This window comes from Dipodomys spectabilis, unplaced genomic scaffold (genome assembly GCF_019054845.1).
Source record: "Dipodomys spectabilis isolate Male_0828 unplaced genomic scaffold, ASM1905484v1 ptg000335l, whole genome shotgun sequence".
NCBI classification, from domain to species: Eukaryota; Metazoa; Chordata; class Mammalia; order Rodentia; family Heteromyidae; genus Dipodomys; species Dipodomys spectabilis.
In genome coordinates, this window is record NW_024871012.1 from 76,378 (window position 1) to 100,771 (window position 24,394).

Genomic DNA, 24,394 nt, shown 5'->3' on the forward strand with positions numbered 1-24,394 from the left:
GCCTTTGTGGTTACTTTTGTTACTTAACAAAATTAAACATCAATTTTATTCCTTGTTAGATTCCAACAAAAAGTACAATGGACTTGAATGAAACGAAGTGCAAACAGTTAATATTAAGCCTGTCCGACTCAAAGCAAATAGTCATGTTACTGACTTTCTATAAGCAAACAAAAACAGGCAAAGCAAAGGTTCAAAAGTATACGTGGCTTATTTGTGGTTATCACTAAAATAGAAACAACCAAGCAAAAATTGTTTCATAGCAATTGGCAAACTTTAATATTCAAGAAAAATGAAGTCCATCATACACATTAAAAAAGTAGGAAAGTTCATGCAGACATGAAGCTTCCAATTCAGCCTTTTGGCAACTGCTCAAATGCGTATTACATATAAATACAGTGCACAGTACAGTTCCCGAACCTCATCATCCCACACTGTGATTTATACAGCTTGTTTGTATATTGTCTGAGCCCCCCCGCTTGCTTCGTAGGATCTTAAATCTGCACCACTTCAGAATACAGAAATTAAAAGAGGCAAGCACAATGATCACTTTATGAAAACATGAGCATGTGTACACAGCTGTTTTAAGAAAAATGAAAAACTTTAAGGCTTATACACTTTAGTAGCTAGGACTGAACTTAAGAATACAATCTTCCAGTGACACGTCTATTACTGAAACCACATCGTCAAGTTATAAATGCAAAAGTTACTCAGAGAAAAGGTGAGGCAAATCTGTATAGGACATTTAAAGATGGGAGGGAGAAATTATAAACCAATAAGTGATTTCAGAGTTAACTAAATATACACAACTTAGAAGTACCTGGAACATTAAAAAAAACAAACACCAGTGTTAAGCTGTTTTTGCCTTTATGAAGAAAATATTTGTTTGGATATAGGTTGTAAAAAAAAAAAGCTAATCTGATTGAAAAGCATTTCTAAATTACTCAGAAACAGCATGCATTCCCTGCCTTTCAATGAATGTATTTTTAAGTATTTCTATTTATTTTAGGCTTTTTTTCCTTGAAAAAAAAATAATAAATGGGGGCGGGGGATGTCCTCCCATGCAATTTTCATTTCATTCAGAGTAGTAATGAGAATTCCCACCAAATGAACTTTGCCAGGAACGAAAAGGGACAAAAACCAAGCCAGAGTGAAAAAGGAAAAGCAACAGCGACAGAGGTTGCAAGGTTCTCTACCTAACCTGAGGTCAGGTCACTCTCGTGGAGCGCTCCACTGCGTACCGGGAGTAAGGAAAGGTCGCAAAGGCCCTTCAAGTGCATGCTCCCTTCTCAACTAGAAAGATTCCAATCCCGCAGTGACTCCCAGAATCAACAACAGAGGGCATAAAACATGTGAGTAAACATCCCTACTAAAACGTAACACACTACTAGCACATTATTAAGATTGTCCATCTGATCCAAATTGCCACCAAAGTTTCTTAAAGCAATCACAATTATCTGTGAAAATATTCAACATGATCTTTTCTCCAAGAAAAGGTTAAATTATTAGTAATCTCTTGCTTTCCAAGCTACTGGAAACAGTAACAAACTCAAAAAAAAAATTAAAAACAAAACAAACAAGAAAACCTCCCTCAAATAAAGATCTGCTAGAGGTAGAAATTTAAAGCAGCATACACATTGTTTAAACTCCATCTGTCAGGGAACAAAACTGATGTTAATCTGAAATTACATGAATGGCTGCTGTTCACTGTATTGAAGACATAAACCATGGCAGTAATTCATCCCTGAATTTCATATTCAAAATTCTCCACAGTAATACCATTATGACTGTTTTTATTAGATAACTGTTTAAAACTAAAAAAGTGCTTGCTTTCATAATCCAGATCTTTTTTTAAAAAAGACATTATTGTAAACATGATACTGACAATCAATCATTTCAGTTTTGAAATCGTGAATTTCAAATGGGCAGATTTTTGTCCTTGTTATTCTGGTTTCCTAGCACTACTTGGAAAAAAGGCTTTTGCACCTTGCTTAGAATGCTGAGATCTCACACATTTCAAAATGGTCCATGGTAAGTATGCTTCCACAAAGTGTTCAGTTTTAGTGTGGCTAAACTTCATTTCTCAGTTACCTGAGTATATTTTCCTGACCTGAATGTATTTTACAAGTAAATTTAGCATTTCATAAAAGTGAAATGAAATGTTTGATGCATCTCTAAATTCAACTGAGCTAGAAAAAAACAACGAATTTGAATGGATGATCAAAGCGTGGAAACACATTTTATGTATAGATTGCTTAGGTCCAATGTGAACTAAAGTCCCAATTCCAGATGTTGAATGTGACGGAGGATCCTTAGACTCTTCTAAAAATATCGAGTGCAATGCATACAAAATAATAATAAAAAAAAGTAGATTATAGACTTCAATACTATCAGTCAGTAATACGGCAGACTTGCAAGAGACAGCTTCATGAAGACATTGGAGTTTAGAGTTTTTCCCTACTTAAAAGACAATTATGGGCTTCAAGGAAAAGTGTCCTTGAAGACATTTCCTCCATTTTTACTTGTGTAGTACAAATCTGCATGGCATAGTATATTTCTGAAAAAAGCAATAGACATTATTAAGAAAATAGACACTATTTCTAAATCTTGTAAGGAATAAGAAGGCACCGCTGATTTGAGGTTGTGTCCTGTCATCACTGATAGTTGATTTTCATTGTTTATTTCAGCATTTATTCTTTCTAAAGACCTTTACTGTGGTTTACGGACCACAAACAGGACACATTCATAGTAGTATTTCATCATAGAGAGATCATTCACAGTATATGTTGATAACACAGATTCTTTTTCCACCTGCAATGCAAACAAAAACCATGATGATGAAGATCGCAATGACAATACCACCAGCAAATACTGAGCCAGTTATAAGTGGCAAGCACCACCGTAAGTGTATTGCTTACTACAAACTGCCCCCATGAGACTGGTCCTATCAGCAATCACACCATAAAAAGAACATCTTAATCTTTCAAGGTTACCACCAATACGTGGTACTTCTAAATTGATGAACAACTGAAATACAATAGCAAGATCATCATAAACCCTTATTTAACATACATGATTAAAAAGAAAGAAAATAGAGAATTCTATTCCTTTTACACTTCATTTCCACTCCTCCAGAGCCTTGTCTATGCATATCTATTAGTTACAAGGCTTATCAAGGCCAATATTATAATGACAAACTAGTATTTCTAGAAAGCCTTCTTCACCAGCAATTATTATTTTCCTTGATATATATTTTCCCATCTTTATAATTTGGAAAACTATGTACATAAACTAGCCTCACTTTATGAACGAGAAAATAAGAGACTTAAAAACCAAAGCCAGAACATATCCTATCTACATTCTTTAAATACTATGAAAGTTAAAACTTTGGCCACATCTCATTCCATCCTTACCTCTAGCTGGAATCCATATTGCAGAACAACATTTTTTATATCCTCATAGCTCAATTCTATAGAAAGTTCATTTGCCAAGTTTTCAAAATGGTACAGTAGAGGACCTACGGTTTAAAGATACATCGATGAATTACCTGAACACAGTAAGCAAGTACTAGTAGCTATGTTAGACTGAATTCCAAGTTAATTTGCTTGAACAGTGGATGATACAAAAATGAACAAGTGAAGAACCATACATCTGCTGAATGATCCAGACCTCTTGACACTGGCCCAGAAATGTCTGCGAGCTGCGCTTACACTCAAGGGGAATGAATCCCTACGTATACCTGCCCCACAGTGTGATTATCCACATAGTAGGCCTTCATCTGTAACTCTTTAGTTACTGAGAGAGTAGCTGAACCAGAGAATGTTAAGTCCCCAAATTCCAAAGGCATACAGTAATATAGTTCTATAAGCAAATGCAAAACTGCAGTTACAAACTAGTTATCGCATGAAACAGAAGGATCTCACGCTAGCCTGGATAAGAAGGTACAGATAAGCTGAAAGAAGGGCTTCCAGGAAGGAGGGGACTTAAGCATGGAATTTGTGCAGTGTTTATGCTTCAGATAACTCAGCTACAAACTCCTAATTTGTGCCACAAATGGTTTCATGTGTATCTTGGCCTTAATGTGGAAAATAATCTGAGATTTAAAAAAAATTATTCCTCTAACTTATGTTAAGGATTCTATTTGTGAAATGTTAACTTTCCAAGTATTTTTGATGAGTACTATGCATAATCTTTAAAGAGTAACTGGTCAAGAAACCTAGATGTTGATGCAGAAGTCTATACATAATCCTTAAAGAGTAACTATACATAATCCTTAAAGAGTACCTGATCAAGAAATCTAGATGCTGATGCAGAAGTCTGTTTGCTGGTGAAAATATGAAGAAGTAAAAGGGGTATGGAAAGCTGAGGACAAGATCCTACTACAGTAATCCTAATCCAAATGAACAATGAAGTTAAAGCAACTTTTCCCCATCCAGGGACATCTTCCATTGTTTAGGGACAATTTTAGTTGATATAACTCGGACTGAAATCTAGTAGGAAGAAGCCAGGGATGCTGGTACTAGCTTGTAGGTATGGAAAGACACCATTAATCCTGCCTCACATATTGGTAGTGTCAACACAGTTAAGAAACTTTGGGATACAGACTTAGAAACCATTCCAGAGCTATTGAAGATTGAAGTTTCATTGAGTCACAACACTGAAACCAGTATTCAGGATCATGGTTTGAGACCAGCCAAGGCAAAAAGTTAGCTAACACCCCAGCTTATCATTGGGCATGGTAGGATGTCCATGTCCCAGCTACTCAAGCAAAGGTAGAAAGATGATGATAGGGAGCCAGCCTGAGAGAATACAAGACCTCACCTGAGAAAGGAAGCAAAAGACGGGAGAGATGGCTCACGTTTTAGAGCACTTTTGTCCAGCACGTGCAAGGCCCTGATCTCAAACTCCAAGACCCTCCCCGCAACCACAGATTCAACGTTTAGAAAGACTGGATGCAGACGAGAGGGTGACGTGGCTGAGTCCTGCTGCCCTTGCCTTTCACAGCTCCTACTAGTCCTAGTCCTCAATATAGCTGCATTGGAAAGCAGGGACAGTAAGGAGGTAGTTAGAGGTGGTTCTAAGAGTGGGACCCAGTACATTCAGTGTCCTCCTAAGAGACAGCGGAGAGTTGACTGCAGTTGTTTGGTTTTGTGGGGGATTTGTTTTAGTCGTTTGAGGTTGGGAGTGGGGGTGGGGCTAAGCTCTCTTGCTTCCTATTCTCCACCCCCATACCCAGATCAATAACAGCTGTGCGCAACTCACCAGGAAAGCCTTACCAGACATCAACAGGGAAGTGAGGTTGATTTTTAAGAGAACATTTTTTTTTAGCATCCATGAATAGTCCAGGGTGGCCTTGTGATAATTCCGTAGATACGTGTGCCTTCAGAAAATTCACCCCGTCCATGATATTCCCCATACCTCTCCTTCCTAAATAGTTTTGAGTCTTACTATGCTAGCTTCATATAAAGATATGTAATATACTTCAATCTTCAATCCCTTTAACCCCACCCCCTCTGCCAACCAGGAAATCCCCCTTTTTCATTCATATCCCATCCAGCTGACACTTTACCTCCAGCCCCCAGGACGGTGAGGGAGTACACTTCTTTGGTTTAAAATAGCCAATCTGGTATCCTGTTGTAGCACCTTTGCTAACTAATAAAAAGGTGAAGGAGTTCTCCCAGTAGGTCAGCTGGGATAATCCAAGCAGACCACGGAACAGAAAGGGTATCAGGGAGTTAAAGTCATCATTTTCTTCAGACATACAGACTTTAAACGCTGTCCTAAACTCAAGTAAGACAAGACATGTTTGGGACGCAAAAGATACCTGGATCAGAGATTCAGATAGAGAATTGAAAAAAATAGTGACAGCCACGTTAACTGGTTAACAGGAAAGACTTAAGTACATGGCATTTAAAAAAAAAAAAGAAAAAGAAAAAAAAAAAAAAACAAGATACCAGTACTGAAGAAAAATTTTGGATTCCGAGATTTTTTTGGAGAATATTTCTCTAACTTACGTTAAGGATTCTATTTGTGAAATGTTAACTTTCCAAGTGTTTTTAATGAGTATGCTGTTTCCATTGTTCTAAGTCTCAAAATTAGTTTGAGATATTCCCATATCCCAGTTCTTAGGATTGTAGCTGCTCTTAACTGGTCCTATGGAATTCTGAAGTCAGGAAGACTACTACTTAGTCCAGGTGGTAAAATCTCTCTGGAAAAATAATACAGTTTAAAAGTCAGCAAGATGCTACTGATGGCTCATGCTTGTAATCGTAGCTACATAATGGCTGAGATCTAAAGATTTTGGTTTGAAGGGAGGAAAGCCCATGATACTCTTATCTCCAATTAACCACCAAAAGCTGGAAATAAAGTTGGAACTCAGTGTACAGCAGTTACCTCTGAGTGAAAAGGCCAAGCAAAAGTGCAAGGCTGTGAGTTCAAGTCCCAGTACCAGCACCAAAAACAAAACAAAACAACAAAAAAACAGGTGACAGAATGTCAGCAATAAAACTAGATCTAAGCTGAAAGCCAAGAATTCAAAATCATGTGTGTCTGTCCTATAACACTCTATAAACTTCACCTTGAAAGCCTTTATAGTCTACCATAATGTCTTTCTCAACAGTTTATAGATCTCACTGTAGTCAAGACACTTAACTGAGATTCCATTACACTCTTTGTTTTAGAAAGAGAAGTAGTAATTCTTACAGATTCCAGTTGGGTTATCATGTCCTACTCATCATTAATTTTTATCAGCAAGCAATAAGATATAGCACAAGTTTTTTGCATAAATTAAATTGAATTTTTACTTGTTCTCAAACTCCAGATAGAAAAGTAACACAGATGGATTAGGGAGGAGGCTTCCATTGGAAAGCTCAAACTTTTCCTCCAAATGCTTCAGTAAGTAAGACAAATGGCTTGGGTTTCTACTTTTTGGAGGTACTGACTCTAGGATGTTGTCTAAAAGAAAATGTAGAGGTTTTTAAACATGTATGACTCATGTAAGATTCATGAACATATGGAATTGTGAACTCACCAAATGTAAAAACTGCTGTAAGTACTCAGATTAATGTATAAGAGTTTGTAATAAACACTGAAGCACTCACCAAGATTTATCCATATTCCACCGGGCTTGAGTATTTTCCATATTGTGTCAATATAATCAATTACATTATGAGCTGTGTCTATGAAGAAACAGGTGGCAATACAGTCCCAAGTATCTAATAAAAAAATAAAATAAAATCACTGTCTTTTTTCTTTTTCCTTTAGTTAATGCCTTAAATTTGGTTATTTCTTATAAAATACTGGTATTTTATTTCACTACAGGGTCACAGAAGCTACCATCCTTTTATCAGCATAATAATTAATGTAACCAAATAATCATTTATGGGAGATAATTCTGTAGTTCATAGTGAAGGTTTTATCAATGAGCTAATAAAAAGCACTCAGACGATTAGATAGATATTAGCTATTTTTAAGAGCGTTAACATCTACTTAGCTTCCAGCCTTAGTCTATTTTGTGTGGATGTGTGTGTGTGCTGCTACACAGGCCACACACTGAGCTAGGCTCACATCCTCTAGCCTTCACTAATATCTATTAGATTAAAAAAGATATTTGAATTTTTAAATTCTGATTTAATCCAGAGCTAACCACGGATTTTGGCAGACTCCAGAAACAATGTAGGTATTCATGGCCAATTTCAGAAATGAATGACATCAGAGACCTGAACACCCACCCCCGACAACTTGGGATAATCTCCAGGGACCAAGGGGCCAGGAGCACACAGAAGCAGGATACGGGCACCTTGTGAAGGCTGTGGCTGGGCGGAGGGATAGGGGACAGGATTGGGGGCACCAGATTCCACCAAGGCTTCCTACACCCTCTACTTCCTTACTTTATCCAGCACGTACACTCTTCAGTCTGTCTCCAAGTACAGAGGACCAGTTGCCCTAATCTTTTTGGTGGTGGTGGTCCTGGGGCCTGAACTCTGGGCCTGGGCGCTGTCCCTCAACTCTTCAGCTCAAGGCTAGTGCTCTACCACTTGAGCCACAGCCCCTCTTCCAGCTTTTTTCTGCCTTATGTGACGCTGAGGAATCGAACCCAGGGCCTCATGCATGTGAGGCAAGCACTCTACCACTGAGCCATCTTCCCATCCCAGCATTCTACCTCTTTTGAGCCAAAGTGTCACTTCCAGTTTTTGAGTGGTTAATTGGAGGTAAGAGTCTCATGGGGATTTTTTTTTACCCAGGCTGGTTTCGAACCACAATCCTTAGAGCTCAGCCTCTTGAGTAGCTAGGATTACTGGAGTGAGCCACTGGTATCTGGCAAGGTTGCCCTAATCTTAAGAATTCAGGGGAAAATATATCTATATATCAAGATAACTATATTTATATAAATATATATCTACATACCAATATAGCTCAAGTGGTAGAGGGCCCACATAGCAAGCTGAGCTCTTGAAACTATAATGCAGAGAAAATTAAATATATAAAATCTTTCTAAATGGTCACCACTGCTCTAAATCCTCTCTCCAAGAGCTTCTCAGCTCTACCTTTGCTGTGGCCTCCAAGTCTGTTCACCAATGCTCTCTGCTTTCTGATCTCCCCATCTTGCCTTCTACTTCCTACAGAACAAGCAGTCTTGCTACCATTTCCCTAGTCGGTCCCACTGACGGTACCATTTTTCCCCTTCCATCAATGCCTTGACTTCTTGCCTTCTCAAGTCATGGCATGCTTCTTTCCGTGGCTGCTCTTAACTGCCCTTCCCTGATAACTCTATGCACTAGTCCCTCCCAAGCTGCCCTTTATCCCAATTCCCAACTTTCTTTTCCTGCATATTATTGTAATTGTTATTGTTTCTCTCCCCTTCCTAGAGTTTTAAATAGCCCGTGGATAGGGACTTTTTTGCTCAGTCTGGCTTCCAATGCACAACTGCTATTTGGTAGACACTCAACAAGTATTGTTAGAGAATGACCTTGATGACTCCAGCATTCTGGCTCTCTATTCTGTCAGCCCTTCCCCTCTCATTTCCCACAGCTACTTCCCTTCTCTAATACCTAGCCGTTTTCAACAGCTTGCTAGACAAATATCCAACTCAATTGGACTATAAATGTCTTCTACAATCCCTATCAAACAACATACTTTCTAGTCATATTTCCCATTAGATCTCTTCCCACACCAGTTCAGATGTACTGTTGTCCCTGATTACCTTATTCTTATCTTCGTACCTCTGCTGATCTCAAATACTGTCTTCTTATCCTTCAAGGCACAGTCTAACTACAAAAAGCTCCCTTCTCATACTAGCTTACTTCCACATTTATTACAATCATTATACACCTGAGATTTGCTTTCATGTTGTCTTACATTAACAGATGCAACAGCTTCTACATTTAACTGAAGATATATGTGTTTCCATTTCCCATCAGTGTCTTACACAAGACCCTGGAAATATTCTGAAGTGTCCCTGCTTTCCATTATATTCTACCACTAGTGAGTGACCAAACCATTGGCTCATAAAGCTTAAAGGACAAGACCTTTCAAAGGCTTACTGGGAACTTACTGCATTCTGAATAAATCTCCTGAAAATCTCCTGCTGTCATAGAAAAGTTAGAACCAGGAGGAAGACTGTGGGGATCAACGTCAGGGAAAAAGATGGGGCGAATCTGATCAGCTGATCTCCGGTTATTGCTAAATTGATGGATCCAGGGATAAAGTTTATATTTATTAATTTCAGAGCATCTGCAAAATATGAGCATATTAAGTCAGTGTTAACTAAAGATTTAACCAAGGAAATGAACCTTAAAAACTGCAATACAATTTGTTTGATTGAAGGCTTGCATACGTGATTTGTTAGAACAGTAGCAACACTAAATACCCCACTAAGTTATCTGAAAATGTACATAAACATGTAGATGGAGCAACCAATCATGGATTAAGACAGAAAAAAATTAAAGTCAGATATAAATGCGTTATTTATTCAAATTTATACAAATACATTTTTTAATTTCAAAATCAAGAAAAAACATACTACTAAAAAATACTGGCTTTATGTACAAGTTTACCTTCTACTTAGCTACTTTGTACAACCCTCTCCTCCCTTCCTACTAACCCCCTAAAACTCACACTGCCACGTGAGACAAAATATTATTTACACAGGCAGCTACTTGTTCTGTTCTTCTGACTTTAAAAATAGGTAACTTGTTCTACTACCTTTTCTGATAGAGGCCACAGAAGTTCTGAGATCCTTCCAACTCAAGTCATGTGAGTATACTTGGCCATTTAATATGAACTCCATTAAGGAAAAGAGTTATGACGCTATCCTGAACTCTTATTCCACTAAAGAAACGAAAGGATGAAGAAGTTTGAGGACCGATGAGAAAATACTCTGTCCTATGTCACAGTTTCATTAGTCCTGTGGTTCTGTACTGAAAGCATTTCGGTTTCATAGAATGCTCACTTTCAACATTCTCTTCATTAGGCAGTACTGGTTAAAGTGGTCATTTGTATATGTTTAACATAAATAGGATCCATATATGTCATGCTCAAGTATTACATATTTCTCTTCAAATTCATAATTGTTCAAAAATAAATCAACCTGATTCTGAGATATTACTATTTCCAGCAAAAAATAAAAGAAATACCTGTTGAGTACAAAGTTGGAAGAAAAGAGCATAAAAAAACTCCATTCATTTCCTTGACAAGCATAACCTAGCATAGCTATTTCCCAGGCCAGTCTTCCTAGTCCAGCACCAGGTACCAGAATAGTTACTTTAGAAGGAACCCTGAAATGAAATAAGGCAATTATGTCCAACCCCTCAAAGGAATAAAAAAAAAGGCAAAATCCACATTAACAACTAAAACCTCAATTAATCAATAATAAGTTCACGAGGACTCTGGTTTCATAAAAATTGAGATACACTTCTCCTAAGTATGAATTTTTTTAAAGAATAAGGAATTATCATGTACTTGGATATTAGGTGACGTTTTATTCCCCCTCAATTTTTTTTTTTCTCCAAAAGGAGTTACTTTCCTTGTGAAAGCTCAGGAAATCAACTCATACTCCTTACATGAGGCTTCGGACAGCTGTCTTAAATTATCCCCAAGTGATCCCAACTGTGTGAGAAATTTGAACAGCATTCTTCCATCATGATACAAAGCTATTTTACTTCTAAGCTTTAAGGATAATAAAATAACATAACCAGAAGAGATTAATATATTTAGATTTCTCTACGTCAGGTCTATCTCTAAAACTGTATTTCAGGAAGGGCATGCATTTATGAGGAAAATGGTCAACTGCCTTTTATTTCTGTTTTCTCTTTTTTTTTTTCTCCTCAATTTTTGCTTTGCTGTTCTGTGTCAGAGCCTTCCTAGTGCTAGAACAGAACTGCCTGCTCATTGAGCATTTATGACACAAACTAACTCAGAGATTCACAACTACATTCATCTCCATGTAGTGGCACCACCTTGCTGTTGTATTTTCCCTTGGCAATATTCCTTCAAACTGAAAAAAAAAGGGGGGTGGGATGGGGGATACTTTAGCAAAACGATCTTTACCTTTTCCTTCTTTCTTTTAATTTTTTTCCTTTTTGCTATACTGGGGTTTGAACTAAGCTCAAGAATTTGGGCCAAGAAAAGTAATCTTGAGAATAGTAAAATAATATTCTTATAGAAAAGAGTCTAATCAGCTGGCATCATACCAATTAAAAAGGAATTTCACAGCAAGGAACTGGTGGCTCTCACTTGTAATCCTAGTTACTCAGGAGGCTAACATGGCAGTTTGGAGGTTCGAAGCCTGCACAGGTAAGAAAAGGCTGTGAGATTCCATTTCCAATTAACCAGCAAAACGGTGGACTGGAAGTGTCATGAAAAGCACCAGCCATAAACAACACAACTAAGTGAGTGTGAGGCCCTGAATTCAACCTGACAGAAGTGAATGTGCAAATGCACACACACACACACACACACATACACACACACAGAATTTTACTGTATTCCCTAATGTGTTAGCACTCAAATCTAATTTAAAAACGTACTCTTTTTTACAATTCCATCTTTTAAACTATTATGAGCTTTAAAACTGGCAGGCTCAAACAGCACAAGAGCATTCTCTACTAATAGGCTATCTGATAACATGTGCATTATAGACGTTGAAATGAAAGCGATATAAACAGCTCTCTGGGGCTTCAGGAAATTTCCATGGTATCGTACAGTACCATAAATATACTGGAAGTATGTTTCTATAAATAAATATATATACATATATATACACTTCACTGTTGAATTTTATATAGGAAAAAAAACCAAAAGCTTGTTAAACATGACTTCTGACAAAAAGATCTAAAATAACTAGTAAGATGTCCTTCAATACTAATACTATGAAGCCATATAATAATATTCATGAATACAGGGGTTTTAGTGAAACTAGACCAAGGGTTCAATCCTCTGTCTGTTTCTCTCTCTCTCTCCAGGGGTTCAATCCTGAGTGTGTGTGTGTGTGTGTGTGTGTGTCTGTCTGTCTCTGTCGCTCTGTCTGTCTCTCTCTCCCCCCCTCCCTCTCTCTCTCTCTCTCTCTCACACACACACACACACACACACACACACACACACACACACACACACACACACACACACCAGCCACAAAGGCAACCTACCCCAGGTCTCATTCTCACCTGTCACTTCCTACCAGACCCACTAAAAGTCCTATTCTCCATAATTAGAATTGTCTCCTTTTTCTGAGTTCCTGAATTCTCTGTCAAAATATGGATTTTCATCCCCTACTCTTAAGCCTTTGAGTGGGTGATCACCATTAAATAAATAAGGGCTAGGGATATAGTTCGGTGATGGGAGAATTCTTCTCTGGCATTTGCAAAGCAATTTGATCCCCTGAACCACAAAATAAAATTAAAATTAAAACAATGCAACTGCAAGGAAAAGATCTGAAAATAAATCCATAGAGTAATAAAAGTTAAAAGCCAGAATTGGAGTTATGGTAGAGTGCCAGCCACGAGGAGAAAAAGCCAAGCAAGAGACCTAGGCTCTGAATTTAAGCACCAGCACACACAGAAAAATAGCTACTAATCAATTTCTACATAGTTATTGACCAAGGTTAAAAAAAAAAAAATCATACAGAAATTAACTTTAAAATCTTCTGCTAATAATGGCACCAATAATTTAATGAAAAGCTAATTTTATGACTATTACAAAATTTTTCACAATCACAATCAACTAACTCTATATGCCCAATTTGAAGTAAAAAATGTAATTGTACTATATACATGGCTGCTATTAAGAGGTTATTACCCAACCATGAAAGAATTAGCAGGCTAAAAGACCTTCAAATTACGTGCACAATTAACACAGTAAAAATATTACATATATATATATATATATATATATATATATATATATATTTGAAAACAAAACATAACAAAGGGACTGAGAATATGGCTTAGTGGTAGAGTGCTTGCCTAGCATGCATGAAGCTGGGTTTCAATTCCTCAGCACTACATTAGCAGAAAATACCAGAAGTAGCACTGTGGCTCAAGTGGTAGAGTGCTAGTCTTGAGCAAAAGAAGCTCAGGGACAGTGCTCAGGCCCCAGGACAAAAAACCAAAAACAAAAAACCAACAACAACAAAATTAACGTAATGAAAAGTTCCACTAAAAAAGTGTGTGTATATATAATGCATATGAATCTAATACACACTACTACAAATTTATAAATCTTTAGGAAGTCTAGGACATTTCTATAAAGGTATTTCTGTGGAGCAGAGGAGGACTATAAATTTAAGGATGATAAGATGCCAGGCTGAAACATATAATGAAACATGTCTGACCTCTGATGGTAGAACACACACACAAGTGGTTCTCTGAATCACAACCATTCTGTTCAATACAGCAAAACCACTAAAACACATGGCTACTGAAATATGTAAAGGGTATAAACTGATATATGTGGTAAGTGTAAGATAAAACCAGACTAAAAGGCTATACCAGTGAACTATCCCATAAATAATTTTTATATTGATTACATGCTAAAATTATTTTAGACCTCTTGGGTTATTATAATTTTTTGTTTGTTTTACTTATATGGCTACTCAAAAATTTTAAATTATACATGCACCTTGAATTTGTACAATGTCATGTCCACAAATTCTGAACAGTGCTAGTCTATACACATAAATTGTAAAAATCATTATACCAAGCAGGGATTGGAGGAGCAGCTTCCAGTGCTCAGGGCTCACATCTCCAGTTTCCAATAAACAAAATGAGCCAAAAATGTTCATATTATACCCCAAACCATTAAACCTTAAAACTGTACAAAAGAGTATAATGTGTTTTTCAGACATAGTTAATAAACCAATGCAATAATTGAATGACAAAGCTACTGCATGCTAGTGGTCATCTCCAAAGAACAGGGATTTACTCTCTGGTTTGCAGGACCATTTCAACTTCCCCAGTAATGTTTCTTTTAAAAGAAACAAATTTGAAGAAAATTTGGCAAAATATCAAGATCAAACAGACCTAAGTGTTGACATCTTTATTAATCATCACTAAAACTAGATTGGTTATCAACGCAGTGTCTAGTGCTTTCAAACATATGGCCACAATTTCCCTCATCATTCTCTCCCAACAAAGAACTTACTTTTGGTAAGACAACTTCTCACTGATCTCAGAAGTGATTTTCCTCATCTAAGTCTACGGGGCTTTTACAAACCCACAGAAACTCCCTTTCAGTTATGACCTTATCAATATGAATCATCATCTTACCTATCTCTCTCAGGTGTCAAAAACCTTGGATTCACATCCCGATGCTTTTGGCCCTGCAATCATATACCTGTTACTAGCTTATACCCCAAATTCTTTGCTTTGTCCAGAGTTGTTTCTGTAAATAAAAGTGCAAGGGGTACACACAGCCAAACCCATCTCTGCCTGTCCATCCAAGTTTTGGGCTTCATTCCCATAACAACCTAAGTAGTCCCCACAGAGATTTTACTACCTATATAGCACAAACCATTTACTACCTGGCAGATAGATTTTTTTTTTCCAAACCCTGATGGAATGGACTGTGAACTTCTTTCTACACCAGTTCCCAGAGCTTCCTTAATCATCCACTGCATAATGGCATTACAATTGACCAAAATCGCAGTTAAAGATATTTAATTATTTCTAATATTTTGCTACTACAATGTTAAAAATTAATGCCTTTCACATGAACAGTTTCCACATACAGAAGTGCATCTGCAGAAGTTTCCTTAAAACTGAACTATTTGGAATCAAGTATATATGCATTTATATTTTGACAAGCATAGCAAAACAATTCATTCACCAGCAATATACTTCCTTTCATCCTAATAGTTCAAATAAAATGACATCTTTATGAAGTTTTATATTTACATTATCATGTGAGATTAACAGTCTTGTCTTTCTTTTCTATAAACTATTTATACCATTCTTTACATTAATTGTGTCTTGATTTTATCATTGCATTATCACTCTAGATTTATGAACACTTGAAATTTTGATTTGAAAAAAATCTGTACTACATATCTGTCTTTGGTGTAAGAGAGCGTTTGGACTGAGGGAGAAATCTATTTTCAACCTCTAACATACTACAATTACTTGGCAGTTTACATTTCCTCCATTTTCCCATAAAATGAATTCCCTCAGCTAACAGAATCCTGTTATAAATTATAACTCTCATACTCAAATCACTCCAGATTCTTCTAATGAAATAGGCTAATGAAATTAAGATCTAAAATATTATAGTTTAATAGTTTTGAGGATAAGAAAATGTTATGTCAGTCAGGCCCAAACTGCATCTCTTTCCTTAGCAACTATATGGTTTACAGAATTAAATTCTTAACTTTAAATGATTAAACACCTGGAAAATAAAAATCTCAATACATATTATTCTACAATGTTCATTTTGGTTCATTTAAATGGTGAGTTTGTGTTTTTTTGAAAGGTGGTCTGCTATACTTCCATGTGCAGCTACTCAAAATCAATTTAAAGCAAAAACCAGAGACTAGTAACTACTGAAGTGTTGAGACTTTCAGACAATTTAGATAGCATTTCCTTATTAACTAATAGACACAGTTATCTATGTGAGGCTACAAAGCTGTTTGTGCTATACAGACTCCAGCATATGCCTGGACAAACTGGACAAGCCACGAAAACGCATCTACACAGAAAAAAATGCTTTACTGATTAAAAAGTTAATTCCATGTGCATTTTAGTAAATACAAATTACCTCATCAGTATTAAGTATCACCTCATCTCCCTTTCCTAAATATGCCAAACGCTGACATTCCATGTTAGACAACATCTCTTATTATAAAGAAAATTAGAAAAATTCAAATTACTCTTATTTTTCCTGCTTTGGGGAAAAGGGTTTCAAACTCAGTGTCTCTAGTTTGCTAGAGCAGGATTTTCTACTTGAGTCATGCCCACAGCTCCCAAAATTTCAAATTTCAAGATAAAAAAATTTATGTTTTAAAAAGAAAAAGCTAGCCAGGCACCAGTGGCTCATACCTGTGATCCTAGCTACTCAGGAAGCTGAAATCTGGGATTGCAGCTTAAAGCCAGCCCAGGCAACAAAGTCAATGAGACTCTTATCTACATAAAATCAACTACTGAAAAAGCTGAAATAGTTACAGCTCAAGCGATAGTGTTAGCCTTGAGCAAAAAAAAAAAGCCCAGGGACAGCACCCAGGCCCTGAGTTCAAGCCCCAAGATTTACACCAAAAAATAAAACAAGGGAACAGAGGGAGGGAAGAAGGAAGGGAGGGAAGAAGGGAGGAAAAGACGAGGGAGGGAGGGAGAGAGGGAGGGAGGGAGGGGGGAGGGGAGGAGGGAATGAGGGAAGGAAGGAGGGAAGGGAAAGAAGGAAAGGGAAAGAAGGAAGGAAGGAAGGAAGGAAGGAAGGAAGGAAGGAAGGAAGGAAGGAAGGAAGGAAGGAAGGAAGGAAGGAAGGAAGGAAGGAAGGAAGGAAGGGAGCAAGTGAGAGATGGGAAGAAAGGGTCAAGTCAAACCCAGCCTGAATATAGATCACATTGAATTCAAACAAGCAGGAGTCTAGAAATTGAAAAAGCCAGATTTACCCAGAACCAACCTGGATTCCAAAGAACCACAAAAACCCCGGGGATTTTGTTTTGCTTTGGTGAGATGGGGCCTTGCTATGCAGCCCGGGTTGCCCTTGAACTTATCATCGTGCCGCAGCCTTCCAAGTGCTGGTTAACCAGAGAATTTCTGAGTTCATGTTCCTGGCAAAGTATTATTTTCTTTTCTCCATGCAGAATTAAATACGAAGAAAACTGTATCTAAGTCACCTCAAAGTCCAACTGCTGAGAAACAAAGGTAGGGGGGCCAGCTGGGGAAAATGGGGAAGACTGCTTAATAGATACAGGGTTTTATTGGGGGGGTTGGTGATAATACTCTGGAACTCTACAGGGTGGTAAACACAACACTGGGAATGTGAGGTCCAGTGTTTCCCTCCACGTTCTCCAGCTGAGACGATGCCGCCCCCAACAACTTTAAACGCTAACTCTTAACAACATTTATGCCTCAATCAAATAAGAAAAACCATGAGTACAGACCGCTCAGCATGAAAGAGCCACGTGCAACAGGCCCTCCCCCAGCTACCCAGGAGGCAAGGCAGGTGGGCCATCTGCTTTGGGCCAGCCCAGGCAGTTAGGGAGACACTATCTGAAACACAGAAGTACAAACCAAAGGACTCAGGACGTGATTTAGCACCAGGGTGAATCCCAAGAACTACAAAAGAAAAACAGCTCTTCAACACAGAAGATGTTCAAGCTCACTGGTGTTAAAATAAATGTAAATTAAAATTGCCAACACAGCCAGGTCAGTGGCTCAGGTTTATAATTCTAGCTACTCAGGAGGCTGAGATCTGAGGCTCTAAGTTTGAAGCTAGCCTAGGCAGGAAAGTGTGTAATCTCCAATTGGCCACCAAAGAGCCGGAAGTGGAGCTGTGTGTGGCTCAAGTAATACAGCGCTAGCCTTGAGCAAAAAAAAACTTAGCAAAAAAAAGACCACAGTCTTGAGGTCAAGCCCCACCACTGGCCAGAAACAAGACAAAACAACAAACAAAATAATAACTCTGCCAAGACAGTTTCACAGCCATCAGATTGGCAAATGCTCAAAGATTAACAACACAGTGCTTGATAGGGCAATTAGTAAACACATCCTTCCAGATACTGCTGATCAAATGGGCACTCAGGACAAGCTTTATAAGAAAATGCAGCCAATCACTGTAGCAGATAGACACTAAGCTGGCTCTTCCAGTAGCACCACCTCCTGCTGTCCTTGTCTTTAATTTCCCCTTGCTCTGGGTGTACTTGGACTTGGGCTCTGTTTCAAATCAACAGAATATGGCAAAGGTGATGAGATACGAGAAGTGCTAATGGCAGAGAGTCAGAAGCCCTGCTTTATCTGAGACTCTAATCGCTGACTTGAGGAGGAACATGGACAGTTGGGGAAAACACACAAGAATGCCTCTAGGAGAGAAGGGAGGCTTCCTGCTAAGATGCCAAGGTCTTTAGTCCCAAACCAAAGGAACAATGAGTGACCCTAGAAGCAGATGGTCCCTTGTCAAACCTCCAAGTGAGCAGAGCCCAGCAGGCACTTGGACTACAGCCTTATATAACCCAATACAGGGGACCCAGTTAAGCCACAGCCAGGATCAGATGCACACACACTGTGAGCATGCTATTTTAAGCAGTTACATTTGTGGTAATCTGTTTTACAACAATCAATAACCAATGCAGTAACCAAGGTATTTACCTTTTGGATTTAGCAATATAAAAATACAAACACATAATTAATTGGAGTATTATTTGTAACTGCAAGATACTGCCAATTATCTAAACAGCCAAATGTAGCAAATTACTTAAATAAACTACAGTCCAACTATAGATATAAGATTATGGTCCAACTGTCAAACTAGACTGAGAAGGCTCTCCCATGAACCAGTATTTAACTATTTCTAGGATATATTAACTGAGGAAAAAAGAGTAAATATACAGCACATTATAAAAGGGAATAAATTATTTTAAATGTGTGTGCTTATTGGGGGTGAGGAAGAGAAACAGATGATGTGACCAAATAGAGTGTGAAATGAAATAACAAGACAGAATATGGAAGGAAAAGGGAGGGAATGACCGAGAATCACTTTTTGGTCTACTTTTGTCTAGTAGATAGTCTATGAAATGAGAAAGTCTCTAAGGATGAGAGAGCAAAACACAGCCCCTAAAACTAAAGCAAACAGAACAAACCTAATTTGCTAAAGCTCAATTTAAAAACATAATGGACTACAGAGGTCTGAAGTTTTATGAGGGCTAATCGGAGTATATTACGAAAAAGTTCTTTATCATCTTCCCTTCATCTGGGAGCTAGTAAATCCTGAACTCTTTTACTGGGTTACTTTTAATAGTAAATGTAGCATTTATCAAACCATTTGGTATATACTGTCATAAATAAGTCCATGTACTAGCGTTATTGAAAGCTAAAGCTCTTACAGCAGGAAACAGTAAAGAGATACAGAAGAAAAGCAGATACCAAGGAGGAAACCTACAAGTTAGGAATGGCATTAGTGACCTGCATGAATTCCATGATTTGTGGGTGTGTATGGAGACAGCTAAGTCTGTTGAAAGACCTGGAAGAAATGACATCTCAGAAGACAGATGTAGTGTCTGATTTTGGTTTCTATATACAATTCCACATTAAATGGACTAGATCTCCGGTGGAACGGCGAACATCTGAACTGAAGTGGCAATATACAAGGTGAGTGCAGCAAAAATCTCTCCCTTTAAAAAAAAAAAAAGTACGGAAAGGATAAAGGATCATCACTAACATTTTTTTTTTAGTATAATGAAGGTGGGTACCAGTAGCTCACGCCTACGAATGATCTCAGCTACTTGGATGGATGGCGTTCAGAAGGCCAGCCTCGGCAGAGAAGTTTACAAGACCCTTCTTAACCGGTTCACAGCTCAGCAGCACGCTCAACCCGGCTACATGTGTGGCTGAGATTTAAAGGTTGGTGATTCTGGGCAAGCCCAGGGAGAAAAGTCCACAAGATTCCATCTCAACAAAAAGAAGCTGGGCATGGTGGTGTATGCTTGTGATCTCACCAATGAGAAGCCTATGAAACTGAGGTCCAGGCACATGGAGAACAATCAGCAATGCCCTACAGTGTTGGCATCGTGGCTTAGCAGTAAACATGGGCCGGGCAAGTGTAAGGCCCTGAGTTCAAAACCTAGAACCATGAAAAAAAAAATGGTGCCAACAATAAAAGGAAGGAACTGTTCTACATTAAAGACTGAGACATTGGAAATTAAATGCCACACCGGATGGAAAAGTAAATGCTATAAACGACATTACAGGACAATTTATGAAATCTGAACATACATTATTAGATTCCATACCAGTATTTAAGGTAAAATTTTCAGAATTTGATAACTACAAGAGAATATCTTTTTTCTTGTGAATAAACCATTAAGGATTACGGATTTTAAAAAAATGTGATGAGCGAGGTGCCAGTGGCTCACACCTGTTATCCTAGCTACTCAGGAGGCTGAGATCTGAGGATCGAGGCTCAAAGCCATCCCGGGGAAGGAAAGTCCATGAGACTCTGATCTCCAATTAACCACCAGAAAACTGAAAGTGGTGCTGTGGCTCAAGTGGTAGAGTCCTGGCCTTGAGCTGAAGAGCTCAGGGACAGCACCCAGGCCCAGAGGTCAAGCCCCACAACCAGATTAAAAAAAGAAAAATAATGACAGATTAAAAAAAATAGTGTAATGAAAAAGAAATGTACTCATTACCTGATTTATGTATTGTAACCCCTCTGTACATCACATCACCTCTACAATAACAATCAAATATATTTTTTAAAATATAAGTGTGATGAATAGAAATAGTTTAACATTGTATGCTGATAGGTACATACTTTCAGACACATACAAAGCAGGGAAAGGGAGGAGGAAGCACAAATAAAAAAATGTGACAAAATGCTATAAATGAATTAAGTGTTTATGGGAGATCTATACATTCCATGTAACTGGTATAATTTTAAAATATTTCAAAATATTTTTTCTGGTTTTTTTTTTTTTTAAAGAGACATACATTGACATTTCTGGAAGAATACAGGGGTTACAAATCTGGGACTGGCAGATCTCCAAAGTTTTGTGGATAAACTCTAATAGGTCTATGAAGGGAATGAAGAAAAAAAACTCTACTTAAAATTTACTAATATTTAACTGATATTATCTTCAATTAGCAATGTAGGCTTAACAATATTGTCTTAACAATATCTGTGACTTTATTGCTAACAAAAAAAGCGCAATACTTTCATTTCAGTCTGACACTATCAACTGCTGATAGTCTCAACATATATATCATCGAGCATTTTTGTAACTACACTTGCTGCTAGACTGTATTTCATATAATACACTGTAAAAAGTATATCACAAATTTATTCTTCAACTATTTTGTGTAAGTTCATTTCAAAATAGTTTGTCAAATGACATTTTATTATATTTTTACTAGATTTGTAGGTATTTTTACTGTATTTGTAGATTCTGAAAAACAGAACATGGGCTTCAGACTGCCCAGACTTAATGTCACAAAAAAAGTTAGGAACTTTTCTTGAGCTATAAACCCCTCATTTGCTTACAAGTGTACAGTACTGTGACAAATGAAAACTTTACAGCTTTTTGTCTTGCTACAATGCAAATGATAAAAAGATGCACCATCACTATATTCACTTTAACTGCTTATTACTTAATTCCTAATTTCTGACAAATTATCAGCATGAAAATTACTACTATGATATGAACTGTAACTTCACACGAAGTATCCAAAAACAAATGTAACACTCACACATGCAAAACATACAGGCACAGAGCAAGTACAAAAATGAACCAAGATTGTGAAATGTCGTATAAAGAAACAAAGTGCTTACACATCTTACGGAAAGTGGCTTAAAACAAGGTACTATTTACCATGTCTCTTTGGGAAAATTTTTTAAAATTTCTTTAATAATTGGTTGGTAGCAGGCATCCCTCTCTGCTTTCCCAGTTTCACTCCAGTCTCTGACAAACTGTTTCAATGTGGATTTTAACTTATCCATGTCAAAGGTAGATGCTGGCATAATCTTTCCATTCCCCTGTGTAAAAGACAGAAATCAATTAGCTTCAGAGAATCAACTTTGCGTATGCTCCCGTGAACATGCTCCTAAGGGGTTACATAGGTGGTTTGGCAGAAAAAAGACTAGCCTTCACCTCGCTGGGGCCCCAGTGCATACTGAATGCATAACTTGGTAGTTTCACTTCTACCCTCCATAGATTAAAAGGTTCATTGATCATAAAACCTCCACATAATTAAGCAGTCTTTACTCAAGAGGAGAATCAGAACTGAGCTGCTATGGAGACCAAACATTTTATTCTCTCTAAGAGAGGAAGAAGGTCCCTTCAGGTCACTTGGCGGGGCATCACAGAAAGGCTGGGGAGGGCCAACTGGGTGCAAGAGGACTTCAGTTTCCATAACTGTCAGTCTCTTGAGGTTTAACTTAAAAATAATTTCTTAAAGTGCAAATTACCCACTGATACAAGATGCTGAAAAACATGACTTTACCATGGGAAATTTGTCATAGCTAGTGAATGCTTTTATAAAAATGAAATCACTAATCCTACATACTAGAACATTTAAAACACAATGTCAAAATGTTAATTACAATTATCTTAGTATTAAGAAAAACAAAAAAAAAAATCAGTGAGCAACACCAGCTTCTCTGCCACACTGTTTTTATAGCCTCATCGAATGACAGAACACACAAGTGAAAACATTCTCAGTGCAGTAAATGACCTGTGCACGGCTATAAAGCTAAAATTCAGAAAGATAAAGACCTCATAATATAAAAACTAACCCTAAAATTAAAACAAATAGAACAAATTTTCACATACATCTTCTCCATATTCTTTATTTTCAAACATATGTATGCAATCATTCACAATGGTCAGTAGTATTTCTTGATTATGATCAATGCATTTCCGGATCTTGTCCAAGTGAAGAGGAAACTGAGGAAGTAGTTTCTGTTGATTATCTGGCAGTGATCGAAACTGTCTTTCTGTTCGGTTCACTCGCTCATGCATACTGGTGCTAAAACATAAAAGGTGTTTTTAAATTGCAAAAGAATTCTCATCAGAGGACAACCTCATTTTAAGATTGTCTCCATATATAACTAATCCCTTACAAGTTGGATACTGTCTTTCATTCACAATCTTTTTTGCTTCCTAATAACAACTTAGAGAGTCTGTATGTTTTATTTTATTACAAATCCATCTCAGAGCAGTGAAGCAAATGATGGCTTATAACTAGTAAAATCTGACATCTGTACCAATTAGAAGGGAAAAAGAGAAAATGTACCATTTCCTTTAGGGTATATTTCATAAAGTGAAGCATTATCAACAGAGACAAGATTAATGTGTAATTTTTATTTTCAAATTTTAATTTCAGCACAACTAGTTAAATGTCTTGGATTTCTTCACCATAAATTAAATCAGCAAAATGCTCCTGTAGAAATTTACAACAGACTGCAGAGAGCTCAAAGGTAGAATACTTGTCTAGCATGAATGAGGGACCTGAGTTTAATCCCAGAAGCATGAAAACATCAACAAAAAGCATGTTATAATTTAAAATAAACACAAAACTAACAAAAGGCCAACCAAGTTAAATTTTGAGAAATGAAAAAGATCTTACAGACTACAAAAGTATCCTAAAATTCTGTAAGATTTCATGTCGATATCCACAACTTGTATTCTAAAATTTTACAAGTAACTTGAATGGTAGATTGAGGACTATTTACTTATAAAAACCACAAAAGAAAACATCATTTCAAAAGTTAAATGTAGCTAGGTACTGGTTGCTCACACCTAGCCCCTCAGGAGGCTGAGATCTGAGGATAGCAGTATGAAGCCAGGCTGGACAGAAAAGTTCCTATGAGACTCTTACCTCCAATTAACTACTCAAAAACCAGGAGTGGCACTGTGGCTCAAGTGGTAGAGCACTAGCACAAAGAGGCTCAGGGACAATGCCCACCCTCCGAGTCCAAGCCCCACAACCAAGAACAACAACAAACAAGTTAAATGAACATTCACAATTATGTCATTTTTACTTCAACCATATGGGCAATTTTTCTGTGTGCCAGTCCTAGGGCTTGAACTCTGGGCATGTGCACTGTCCCTAAGCTTTTGTGCTCATGGCTAGCTCTCTGCCACTTGAGCCACAGCTCTACTTCCAGCTTTCTGGTTGTTAACTAGAGGTAAGAGTCTCAAGAACTTTCCTGCCTGGATCAGGCTTTGCCCCTTGATCAGAACTCAGCCTTCTGAGGT

At 37.5% G+C, this 24,394-nt stretch overlaps 1 protein-coding gene across 1 annotated transcript in view; it reads right to left on the minus strand.

The window, feature by feature from the left end:
- Window positions 1–249: 249 nt before the first annotated feature.
- Window positions 250–24,394, minus strand: part of Carnmt1 (carnosine N-methyltransferase 1) — a 31,158-nt gene continuing 7,013 nt past the window's right edge. Inside the window, exons 2-8 of the mRNA XM_042665581.1 lie at window positions 22,967–23,162; window positions 22,007–22,170; window positions 10,632–10,772; window positions 9,551–9,729; window positions 7,098–7,211; window positions 3,411–3,514; window positions 250–2,808 (exon numbers count right to left, since the gene is read on the minus strand). Of these exons, the coding sequence (XP_042521515.1) occupies window positions 2,707–2,808; window positions 3,411–3,514; window positions 7,098–7,211; window positions 9,551–9,729; window positions 10,632–10,772; window positions 22,007–22,170; window positions 22,967–23,162 (1,000 nt within the window). The 3' untranslated portion in view covers window positions 250–2,706. The remainder of the gene's footprint in view (window positions 2,809–3,410; window positions 3,515–7,097; window positions 7,212–9,550; window positions 9,730–10,631; window positions 10,773–22,006; window positions 22,171–22,966; window positions 23,163–24,394) is intronic.